At 44.3% G+C, this 13,034-nt stretch overlaps 1 protein-coding gene across 1 annotated transcript in view; it reads left to right on the forward strand.

Moving 5' to 3' along the window:
* The window catches only part of vps8 (VPS8 subunit of CORVET complex), a 171,908-nt gene that overhangs the window by 135,086 nt on the left and 23,788 nt on the right, over window positions 1-13,034 (forward strand). Inside the window, exons 40-41 of the mRNA XM_070977476.1 lie at window positions 6,262-6,342; window positions 7,816-7,985. Of these exons, the coding sequence (XP_070833577.1) occupies window positions 6,262-6,342; window positions 7,816-7,985 (251 nt within the window). The remainder of the gene's footprint in view (window positions 1-6,261; window positions 6,343-7,815; window positions 7,986-13,034) is intronic.

Raw genomic sequence — 13,034 nt, forward strand, 5'->3', positions numbered from 1 at the left:
AAGAGAGTAGCTGTTCAAACTTTAGAAAAGTTATCCACATAACAAGTTTGTTCATAGTCAGTAAGGTTGTTTCACTGGTAATACTACTTACTGTTAAAGCAGCACAAAACAGGTACAGTAGGTTTTGTTACCTGCAGAAGAAAAATCACATATGCTCATCATCTGTGCTGCCAGAGAGCCAGTGTATGAGTACACCTTAAGAGCATCTTAGTTAACAAGCTAACACCCTCACTTACTGCTCAAGTCATACTCAACACTACTTGGTCAGCTAAAACCTTTGTGCACAGTTAAACATTCCACATCTGTGGTAGTTCACATTCCAAAGATATATCCCACATGTTTGTCAATCTTGAAATTTGTTACAGGCTTACTCAAAGCATCTACAAACATGTCTGCTGTTGGATAACATTAAGTGGCTATATTAATATCATTGGTTGATTAAAAAAATACAATAAAATACACATTGGCACTCACTATCATTCCTGCTCAATGACTGTACAAGATACAGACTTTCTTGTGCAGTAGCAGGCAGGCCCATATACAATGGCTTACAAAAGTATTCGCCCCCCTTGGCATTTTTCATTTTTTGTTGGCTCACAACCTAGAATTAAAATGAATTGTTTGAGTTTTTGCATCATTTCATTTACAGAGCATGCATCTTTTTTTAATTGTGAAGCAAACAACAAATAGGATAAAATAACAGAAAACTTCAGCGTGCATAACTATTCACCCCCCTTAAGTCCGTATTTTGTAGAGCCACCTTTTGTGGCAATTACAGCTGCAAGTTGCTTTGGATAAGTCTCTATGAACTTGCCACATCTTGCCGCTAGGATTTTTGCCCATTCCTCAAGGCAAAACTGCTCCAGCTCCTTCATGTTGGATGGTTTTCAATTGTGAACAGCAATCTTCAAGTCTGACCACAGATTCTCAATTGGTCTGGACTTTGACTGGGCCATTCCAATGTTTCCCTGAAACCACAGTGTTGCTTCAACAGTATGCTTTGGGTCATTGTCCTGCTGGAAGGTGAACCTCCATCCCAGTCTCAAATCACAGCCAGACTGAAACTGGTTTTGCTCAAGAATATCCCTGTATTTAGCACCATCCATCTTTACCTTGACTCAGACCAGTTTCCCAGTCCCTTCTGCTGAAAAACATCCATCCACATGGTGTTCTTGGAGTGATGGGATGGGTTCGGTTTGCACCAGACATAGAGTTTTCCTTGGTGGCTGAAAAGTTAAATTTTAGTCTCATCGGGCCGCTCTGGGGAGTGGAGCCTCCTTCTCCTCTCTCTTTTTCTCCCCTGGAGTCAGTCAGGCGTGGGCTTAAGTAGTGGGAACACCAGGCCCAGGTGCTCCCAATAACATTCACAATGACCCCGCCTACCGGGCACCTGCAGCAGAAAAGGAAAAAGACCGACGGCAGGCAGCCAAGCAACCTAAAGGGGCCTCTCTGATTAATGCCCTCCTTGCCTGGTCTGTGAGTTTTGGTGGGCGGCCCTCTCTTGGCAGATTTGTTGTGGTACCATGTTCTTTCCATTTTAAGATGATGGATTTGATGGTGCTCCAGGGAATCATCAAAGATTTTGATTTTTTTTTTTTTTTTAACCCAACCCTGAGAGCTCCTTGGTCTTCATGGTGTGATGCCTCTTGCTTAGTGGCGTTGCAGCCTCTAGGGCTTTTCAGAAAAGGTGTGTTTATACTGACAGATCATGTGACACTTAGATAGCACACAGGTAGACTTCATTTCACTCACTATGTGACTTCTGAAGGTAATTGGTTGCACCAGAAGTTTTTAGGTGCTTCATAGCAAAGGGGTTAAATACATATGCGCATGCCAAATTTTTTTTTCTTTTTTTAATATATATTTTTCTCATTTCACCTCACCAAGTAAGACTATTTTGTGCAGATCCATGACATAAAATTCAGATTAAAAAAACATTTAAATTACAGGTTGTAATGTAACTAAATAGGTAAAAAGCCGGGGGGGGGGGGGGTGAATACTTTTGCAAGGCACTGTACTCTGCTTCACATGTACTATTAGCTGCTTCTTAGATGTCAATGAAAAAACAGACCCACTTGTAGTTAAACTAAAACTGCACAACTGTCTCTGTTCTCAGTGCTCACCTGTACATTTCCAGGCCTTATGCCCTTTCTGGCTACAGTTGTAGCAGTTTAACATATCTCTGAGCCCTCTTTATATAACCCCTTCACCCAGCTATTTGCCTTCATCATGTTGTCGGTCACATTGGCGTTTAACTTCTGTGTGCTCTTGTAGCCTCTCAACTTGGTCTTAAACTCACCAAAAGTTATCTTCTTATCATTATGAGGATGTCAAATGGCATAAATTATTTGGGAAACATTTTCAGAATCATTGCAATTTACAGCCCATTCTTTACAGTCTCTTTAGCATTTCTCAGTGCTGTAATAACCGTCTGTGCATGAATAATACAGATGGAGTGGCCTCGAAATTCCCCTAATTTCATGCTGGGGCCCTGGCGGGTCCATGACCGGTCCCTGCTCTGCAGTAGGCGGGTTCGTGACTGTAATGAGATCCCCCGCGATGACGTCATCGGCGCGGGGCCAACTCGTAACGCCCCTAAGCTCCATTTGCGGAAACTACCTGCCCTCGCTTGATCAGTCCACCAGGAGGAGCAGTCATTTTAATTGGTTACCATGTCAGCTTTGCTGAGTCATTCATTAGATCTGCACATAGCCTCCACTGCTGTAAGAAAAACTGCTTGTCTAGTAGAGCACCCTGTGCAGTTTTTTAAATATAATTATGCTTAATCATCCACATTATTGTAGTGCTCGTTCACAAACTTCTTGGATCTGCTCATCTGCCCATCCTGCCTTTTCCTCCACATCTCTCTCCACCTTTGGAGAGGCTCCCAGCGCATCTCCGCGTGCCGAGTGATTTGTGCCCAGAAAATTAATCATGAATAACAGAAGTTGTGCGTCGCGTTTTTCTAGCATTCTAAACTGCTAAACAGTTAAATGTTTAATACTCTGCCTGATTCGCGGAGCCACTCTGCTTTTCAGTTGGTGGGTTTCCTGTTTGTAGCGCATTTTAGATTTGCGGGTCGCTATTTGATGCGGCGACCAGCAATACGCAGAGTCCTGTATGTGTGTGTACAGTATATTACTGGACAGAAATCATTTACAGTGCGCTGAAGAGGGAGGGACGGGAGGATGAAATGCCAATTTCAGCCTGTGATCTGTTAATGTCTGACTGAACAGCCTCATGGAAGTGATATTTTACAGTTCTACATATTTTAATCTAACGAAATTCGTTAAAACAAATCACTTGGTGCTTTCAAAGTCATGTCATTGAGCTGAAAGGTTCCAGATTTCGTTCGCCTTCACAGGCGGCTGCGGAGCGCAGCAGACGGCTCGCACTGCGCACTGCGATGTTCAACATCATAGGCTTAATATACTGTAGTTAATTATCACTGATCTTTTTCATCACTCTGTCTGTGTGACTGTCTGTGTCCTCCTCTCTGTGTCTCTGTCTCTTTTTTCAGACTGTTCACGCAATGAATATAAACAGTAACTATTAAAAAAAAATTATAGTCGCGGGTAAACATAGTACTCAGAAGCACACCAAGAATGCATTTTTTTACGCCAGGCGTTGTGCACGCGTGTTTGATATTAATATTGTGCCGCTGCACCTCAAATAAATGTTTTTTTGGGAAACGGAAATGTTCAACATGACTTCATCATGTTAGACCAGGCAGACGGGTTCTTACTACAACATCAACTCTCCCTCCACAGCCAGCGAGCCTTATCCCCCGCACGGACACCTACATTCAATCATGAATAATCCTAATGGGCCAATCAGACCAATGAAAAAAAACAATGTTGTGGGGCGTAAAGGGCCAATGGGCCGATGTAGATGGGCCAATCTACCTGTTTTTATTGGCCAATCAGTTAACACACACACATGAAAACGGCCAATAAACAGTGAAATCAGTATCATGAGTATTTCTCAGATGAAGATTTCTGTATCTATCTAATCCGTGGCATGCAATATTTCACCCCGATTTTGGATAAAGTATAAATCCAATTGTTTCATTGTTTCAGCTGTCGTGGCCAAATCTCTTGTTAACTTATTAAGCTCTTCCACACAGTGTGACATCTATTTTAATTATTAGAGAGCTGCTCTAATGGCCACTGATAGACAGTCCATCCTATTCTATAAACTGTTGGTGGTTTGTGAACTTCACTGCATTTGTGCATTTGAAGCGATTAACTCCCGGCACATTTCAGAGCTGAGTAAACCTGTAGTTTCACTGACACATCGCGCATCATCACCACAGGCATCATGATGTTCTCCTGTCTGTCACTCTGTCAGGCATGTGTAGTGTCGAGCTGGCCGCGTTGTTGGCTGAAAAGTCATTATTTGCATTACAGTGTATCCTTTGTTCTAACTCAATGGATGGTCGCCAGCCAAACAGGCTCCCAGCCCCCACTGTCCCACAGACTAGCTATGGCCAGTAAAATAGGTGGAGGGCTGAGGGGAGCGCGTACCCCCAGTAATTAAAAATCAATTTGTGCCACAGATATTAATATTGTGTCGCTTGCTACTTTATAGACTTCACTAAATGTTTCCATTACACTTAATTACATTTATGGATAAGCCAACTTTCCCACCTCCCTCATGCATCAAAATGTATATTATCAGTCCGACCAGGAAATCTTGCGATCGCAAAAATTAGCGCATATTCAACCAATACTAATATGACTGTCTACTGGCCGCTTCCTGGTCTATTTTTGCCGAGAGCCGCGCGCCTGTTACGGAAAACATAGGCGAGCCCTGGAATCTCCAGATGACGCGCTCTGCTCCTGCAGCTCTGTCTCTGTTCCAGCGCATGTAAAGTAAAATTAGTTCATCATTTTTGTTGATAATTATCAAAAGCAAACTCTATGTAAACAGATGGAGCCTGTTTATTCTTGGAGTCACAGGCTGTTTTGTAAAGCTACATCACTTTTATGACTCAGGAATGATTTTGTAACTTTTTTTTTTTTTCGAAGAAGATAATATGCAGCAAAGGGCTGAATGACGGAATCGAACCCGTAGCCGCTGCAGAGAGCTTCATACATGGGGCGGACGCTCTACCAACTGCGCCAAATCTCCGCCACATGATTCTGTAATTTTGAGCTGATGCTTCTCATTCTCAAGTTAAAACTGTTTGGTTTTTTTTTAAGATGGGAACTGAATCTTTTCGACTGTTTCTGTAATGTGAAGTATGGTTATTGTCATATATGAAGTGATTATATACAACTTTTTTACACGAGTTTGTTTTTTTTTTATCGCAACAATCACAAAAAAATTCATACAGTATATTGTAAGAGAAAAACTTAGGAATTTTCTGTTTGCAAATCGAAAATATGCATTAAAACAGGCTGATGGAAACACACATTTAAGACTTTTTTAAGACTTTGTGCGAGAAATATTTTTCTAAGTTGATCTAAATAATCAACGTAAAATAGTTGAGTAACTGTGACTGCCTAACTACAAATAAGCCTACTAAAGCAGATGAATGTAGTGGAGTAAAAATCTTTGCCCTTGAGATGTGTTCCTGTGAGGGACACGCCATCTCTTGGTGACACCCTGCAATTGAATGAAGAGGCATGTTTATAGTGGATTCTGGGCACACCCCCAAGAGGGGGGGGGACGACTGGTAGCTGGCTGGCAGCCGGCTGGGAGCCGGCTGGGAGCTGGATGGCCTCTGGCCTGGAGGGGAATTTCGAGGCCGCTCCATCTGTATAGTCCTTTATGCTGTTTTTGGTGAGATGTTAGCTCTGTGTAGAAGCTAATCATGCATGACCTTCCTTGACCTGTGTAACATTCTCTCACTGTCCTCAAGGCTTTTTTCCCATCTTCTGCTGCTTCTCTCATAATCAGGGAAAGACTTTTGTCATCCAAAACCTGTATCAGTTCAGTGTATGCTTTTTCATTTTTCTCACCATCCTTGTCCTCTTCCCCTTCATCCTCCATTATAGTCCCCATTAGTCCTTTTGGTGTTTTTTTTACATCTCCGTCAAAACGTGGCCATGACATCAGTGTAAAAAATGTATATATACATATGCACTCTAAAGGCACCTGAAGCATTGTGTTTGTGGTGTTAAAAGGCTATGCGATGAGTGAAAAATGTGATGAATGTGTATGACTTAACTTTGAAGAGAAACCATTGATATTTCCATTTATACTCTTTATTGTGGACTCATGATGTGATGATTTCTACATGCATGTGTTTGTCAGGACCCTGTCTATGGAAAAGGAAAGCTGGCAGAGATCCAAGGTCTCATTCTGGGTATGCTGGACACTTTTAACTATGAGCAGGTAAAGCAATGCGTGATTCATTATGGTGGCCCCACAAGCTACTTAATGAGATTACAGTTGTACTGCTATTCATCACTGGTTAGATCAAATGTAGTTGGTAGGCTTGGTGGTGGAGTTTCACCCCACTACTGCCCAGTCCAAATATTGAACACAACAAGCTGAGCCGCAATCAGTAACAGTTTTCTGCCAGAAAGAGCTTAATGATGGTCATCCCTGCTCCATTGTTGCAGAAGTGGTGGTGGTGAATTCACAAGATACAGATTGCAGTAACAATAATCATATTTCAACATATTCCTTTCCCTCTTGGAGCAGCTGTAGCTCAGGGGGTAAAGCGGTCATTCACCTATCAGAGGGTCTGTGGTTTGATCCCTGGCCTATATGCTGAAGTATCCTTGGACAAGATACTGAACCCCAAATTGTTCCAAATGTCGTGCATCGGTGTGTGATTGTGATAATGCTCCTAATGAGCAGGTGGCCAGGCCACGATTGCATGAATGTTGTGTGAATGGGTCAATGCAGGCTTGTCTTGTAAAAGCGCTCTGAGTGGTCGTCAGACAGGAAAAGCCTTATATGAAAACAAACAACAAATAGGACAAAATAACAGAAAACTTCAGCGTGCATAACTATTCACCCCCCCAAAGTCCGTACTTTGTAGAGCCACCTTTTGTGGCAACTACAGCTGCAAATGGCTTTGGATAAGTCTCTATGAGCTTGACACATCTTGCCACTAGGATTTTTGCTCATTCCTCAAGGCAAAACTGCTGCAGCTCCTTCATGTTGGGTGGTTTTCACTTGTTAACAGCAATCTTCAAGTCTGATCACAGATTCTCAATTGGATTGAGGTCTGGACTTTGACTGGGCCATTTCTATGTCTGGTGCATGTCCGTTTGTGCCAGTTTTCCTTGGTGGCTGAAAAGTTAAATTTTAGTCTCACCTGACCAGAGTACCTTCCTCTATACATTTGGGGAGTTGCCCACATGCCTTTTGGCAAACTGAAAATGTGCCTCTGCATACAGTCAATTTGCCATCTCTGCCTACGAACAGGAATGATGATAAAATCCTGCAAAGTGGCCCTTTTCATTAAAAGCCCAATGTTGTGATTTATAGATAAACAATAGAACAGTGTCTTTGCCATAAGCAAATCACAGCTAGAAGCTGCATCACTCCCCCACTGACTGACATGTTATGTCACAGGGTTCCTACAAGTTATTTATGTTTTTTGATATTAAAAGTTAAAGGTATTAAAATGCAATGATCAAAAAAAGTTATTTTCTTACTTTTGATAAGAGGAAAAACAAATTTAACTACTAACTATTTAGCTATTTATTGGCAATAGGAATATACTTGTAATTAATATTTGTACAGGATAAATAATATTTCTAAATAATATTAAAAAATATATATATATATCTAATTGACATGATAAAAGAAATACAGATCAGCTGTCTAATAATGCTGTATTTCCTGTTTCAGACTTTACTTGAAACAACCACCAATCTGTTGAACCATGACCTTCACTGGTCCCTGGCTCAGCTACAGGCTGCTGTCACAAAGGGTCTCCATCCACGGCAGGACTACTGTAACATTTGCCTCCAACAGTACAAGAGAAGGCAGGACTCAGCTGAGGAGATCATTGTGTTCAGGTAACTTACACTGGAGGTGTTTAACTCCTGGAGTCTGTACTACAAGTTCAGTATAGTTCAGCATACCCATGTATATCTTTTGGTTATCTGGCTTCATTAATTCTAACAACTGCAATCCCACTAGGGTTAGGGTTAGACCAGAGGTTGCACTAGACTTGTTCGTTGTATGTCATTTTGACTGACAGGGTCATAAAAATCCTGTCATAATCTATTTTTACCCGTCACTTAAATTTTTTAAATGATAATAATGACATATTCAATAGCATTTAATTTTCATTCATTTTTAATTAATATTGAGTCCGAACAAGCTTAACAGTGAATCCACACCGTGCCATCACACATCAAGCAGATGAATATGTAACTTTTTCTCTGCAGTGACAAAAAGCCACTGACTGTGGCCCCAGTACCTACATATGAACAATGAAATTAAACAATTGCACTTAAAATATGAACAGTTCACCTGCTGTGACCTGACTGCAGTCTCACACCTTCCTCCTGGTCCGCATGGACTTGAATTGTGTGCCCGCTTGTGCGTAATCAAATGTCTCAAGTGGGATTACTGCAGAGGCTATTGTCATGAGGTTTTGGACTTTTGCCTCGGACAGACAACTTCTCATGGCCGTTTTGATGTTGTTCTGGAGGCTGAATCCGCGCTCTGCTGCCACACTGGAAACTGGAATTACAAGCGCCACTTCAGCCAAAGTTTTGAAATCAGGGAACGTTTCTCCAAGTGAAGACTCTCTGAACAAGGGGTTTCCTGATCCCGCAAGCACTTGCTTCAGCGGGAGGAAATCCCGCAGCAAGCGCTGTCAGCACCCGGATAGCGAAATGCATTGAGTACGGTGTCCAGGTCAGAGATGATGCTCAGATGCTCTGATGGGAATCTTTTTTTGATTGATTTGGTTACCTCCGTGATGTTCTCTGTGCGTAAAGTTGAAAATGTCTGCGCGTCTGCATGTGTGAGTGTGACGCCACAGAACTTGCCATCTTGTGAGGCTTCGTTGAATTTTTTCTCCGCCTCACCTGCCCCATTCATCAAGCCTTCCAGACTGGCCACAGTCATGCTCACGACAGGTGAGATGGAAGAGATGTTAACGTGGGGTTCATGCGGTTCACCACGGGCAAAACGTCAGTCAGCAAGTGAGTCAAAGCAGGGAGCATGTATGTTTGAAGGTGCTTCCTGATGCCCTTAGCTACCAGGCAGTTTTTCGCATCTTCCTCCTCCCTCAACTCCAAAACCAGAGCAGCCCAGTTGGCACGTATGCCCTTAACTGCCCTCTCCAGCGACCGCCAGCGTGTATCCGATGGTTGTTTTAGGCTCAGCAGGTCTGTTACCCCATTTCTTTTTGAAGTTCATTTAGTCTGTATGTTCATATGGGGGAATTCTTGTAGTATGTGTATATGTTATTAACAGTGGTGACATATGCACTTACTTGACGCACAGCTGTGGAGGCATCACGGGCAGCAAGCACTGTCCTGTGCGCACCACAATGAATGTTTACAAGGAAGGGACAGTCATTCTGGCGCAACTGCTGTGCATCTCCAGCCTTTCAACCCACCATCACATTCACTCCATCACTTCCAAGTCCAACAACCTGAGCCACAGCGACCCCACGGCCCGACAGTACATCTTTTATTTTTTCTGTGATGCATTCAGCAGTGCCAGAGGGAATTGCACAATTGCTGATGAATGCAGTTTCAGGCTCCCCTTTCTGTTGAAGTGTCAGGTATGTGATTAGCATTTTCTCCACCGTGATATTAGTGGTTTCATCTACTATTATTCCAACATATCTGCTGTTGGCGATGCAGTCATCAATATTGCTGGTTATGGTCTTTGCTAAGTCCTCCTCCATCTGACTGACTGTCTCATGGTGGGTGTATGTGTGTGTACTGTTAAGGTTTGGACAGCCGACAGACTGTAAGAGATTTATCAGGTCAGCATACAGGTGGCTCGGGGTGTTTGTTTTAGATAAGATAAGATAAGATAAGATAAGATATACCTTTATTAGTCCCACAGTGGGGAAATTTCAGGTATTACAGCAGCAAAAGTGGATAGTAAACATAGAGGGCATCAGTAAAAGGACATTAAATATTAAATATCAACCAAACAATATAAACAATATAAACAAGGAGTAATGAAATATGAGCAGACAATACTGATATTGCACACTGATATGAATATGAACCATCAGTACTGACATTTCACATTGAATGATAGTACTCCTGACTGGAGTAATGATAGTGAATAGTTTCCTATATTGCACATAGGAATTGATATATTGCATTGCAAGTTGAGATACAAATATCTTCACAGTATGAATGAACACAGTTAATGTGTATTATAGTGCAGTCTGTTGAAAGTCTTGTGAGCGTGTGGTCTTCTGGGAGCACTGCTGGTTGTAAAGTCTGACTGCTGCAGGAAGGAAGGACCTGTGATAGCGTTCCTTCACACACTTTGGGTGAAGCGGTCTCTTGCTGAAGGAGCTCTCCAGTGCTGTTAAAGTGTCCTGCAGAGGGTGGCAGTCATTCTCAATCATGGATGACAGCTTAGCCATCATCCTCCTCTCTCCTACCACCTCCACTGAGTCGAGGGGGCATCCCAGGACAGAGCTGGCCTTCTTGATCAGTTTGTCAAGTCTCTTCCTGTCAGCTGTCAAGATGCTGCTCCCCCAGCAGACCACTCCATAAAAGATGGCTGATGCCACCACAGTGTCATAAAAGGTCTTCAGGAGTGCCCCCTGCACTCCAAATGACCTCAGTCTCCTGAGCAGATAAAGTCTGCTCTGGCCTTTCTTGTAAAGTGTGGTTGTGTTGTGAGTCCAGTCCAGTTTATTGTTCAGGTGAACACCCAAGATGTCACCATCTCAATGTCCGTTCCCTGGATGTTCACCGGTGTCAGGGGGCAGAGTGTTCGTCTGCAGAAATCCACCACCAGTTCTTTGGTTTTCCCTGGGGTGATCTGGAGGCAGTTCCACTGGCACCAGTCCATGAAGTCCTGCGTCAGTTCTCTGTACTCTCTGTCATCCCCATCTGTGATGGCCGATGATGGCAGAGTAGTCAGAGAACTTCTGCAGGTGAAAGGTGGGTGTGTTGTATGAGAGGTCTGCAGTGTAGAGGGTGAAGAGGAACGGAGCCAGGACCGTTCCCTGCGGGGCCCCTGTGCTGCAGACAACCGTGTTGGACACACAGTCCCGGGTCCTCACGTACTGTGGACGGTTGGTGAGATAGTCCAGAATCCAGTGTGTGAGGTGATGGTTCACCCCGGTGTGCTTCAACTTGTCCCTCAGAAGTTCAGGCTGAATGGAATTGAAAGCACTGGAGAAATCAAAAAACATGATTCTCACAGTACTTCCAGGTTTCTCCAGGTGAGAGAGAGCTCGGTGTTGGAGGAAGATGACGGCGTCGTCCACCCCGATGCCAGGCTGGTAGGCAAACTGAAGTGGATCCAGCGATGGGCTCACCAAGGGGTGGAGATGAACAAGGACCAGCTGCTCTAGGGTCTTCATTAGGTGGGATGTTAGCGCCACCGGCCTGTAGCTGCTGAGGTGGGTGTGGGTGGGGGGGGGTTGAGTTGATGGGATGAGCAGTGGGGGGTGGCTTTGAGCTGAGTGTTGCAGAGGGGGAGAGGGGGGGCTGCAGCATGGAAGACTGGGCTGGGGGAGGGACAGATGACTGATCAAATCTGTTGAAGAATAAGGTCATTCGCCCACTTTTGGTCCCCTGCAGTTTGAGAGTCAGGTTCCTTGTGGCCAGAGATGTTTTTTAGGCCTCTCCAGACTCCACTGACATTTTTCTCCTGCAGCTGAACCTCCATCTTCTTTCTGTAGTTGTTTTTCCCCTCACAGATCTTCCATCTCAGCTTCTTCTGCACAGCCTTCAGCTCATCCTTATTTCCTGACTTAAAGGCCCTCTTCTTCTCCTTAAGGAGAACCTTTATGTCAGGGTTAATCCATGGTTTGTTGTTGGAAAAACACCGTACAGTCCTGGTGGGTATGGTGTTTTCCACACAGAAGTTAATATAGTCCGTACTGCTGTGTGTGAGACCCTCAATGTCCTCTCCGTGAGAATCACAGAATTCCTCCCACATGGTTGTCTCAAAACAGTCCCTCAGAGCCTCGTCAGCCTCGTCGGACCATCTCTTCACTGTGCGGGACACAGCTGGTTGCCTTTGCACGAGAGGTTTGTACACAGGCAGGAGATGAACCAGGTTGTGGTCGGATCTTCCCAGGGGAGGGAGGGGTGATGAAGTGAATGCCTCCTTGGTGTTGGCATAACACAAGTCCAGGTTTATTGTCTCTAGTGCAACATGTAACATACTGGGTGAAGGTGGGCAGAGTGGAGGATGGAGAGGCATGATTAAAGTCCCCAGAGATAAGAAGGAGGGCCTGGGGGTGCTCTGTCTGCAGCCTGCTTGTGACAGAGTGGAGAACATCACAGGCTGCCTCAGCCTTAGGAGAGGGGGGAATATACGCAGCTATCACGATAACATGCGAGAATTCCCGCGGCAGGTAATATGGCCTCATGCTAACGGCTAACAGTTCAATGTCCTTGCAGCAGAGTTGTTCTTTAATAGTAATGTGTCCAGAGTTACACCATCTGTCATTCACAAACACTGCCAGCCCGCCTCCTTTCCTCTTACCACTGTCTCTCGTCCTGTCCGCCCGCAGCAGCTTAAAGCTGTCCAGCTTCACGTCCGTGTCTGGAATCAGCGGAGTCAGCCATGTTTCCGAGAACATCATGAGGCTGCACACGCTGTAGTCCCTCTGGTGCCGGGTCAGCGCCGCTAATTCGTTCAACTTATTGGGAAAAGATCTCACATTCGACATGATAATGGACGGGAGGACGGGTCTGTATCTCCTTCTTCTGGCGCGAGGATCGGCTCCGGCACGGCTCCCCTGTCTCCTCCTTTTCAGCTCGCGGGGAACGTCGGGTCTCTCTTTGGGCAGCACTGCGGTGTTATGGAGCATCAACAGCTGTTCACAATAGGGCCCTGGCTGCGTATGGGGTCCCCAGACACGGTTGTAAACAATGAAAAAAGCAAGAGAAAGA

Source organism: Chaetodon trifascialis, chromosome 13 (assembly GCF_039877785.1).
Source record: "Chaetodon trifascialis isolate fChaTrf1 chromosome 13, fChaTrf1.hap1, whole genome shotgun sequence".
Classification (NCBI taxonomy): Eukaryota; Metazoa; Chordata; class Actinopteri; order Chaetodontiformes; family Chaetodontidae; genus Chaetodon; species Chaetodon trifascialis.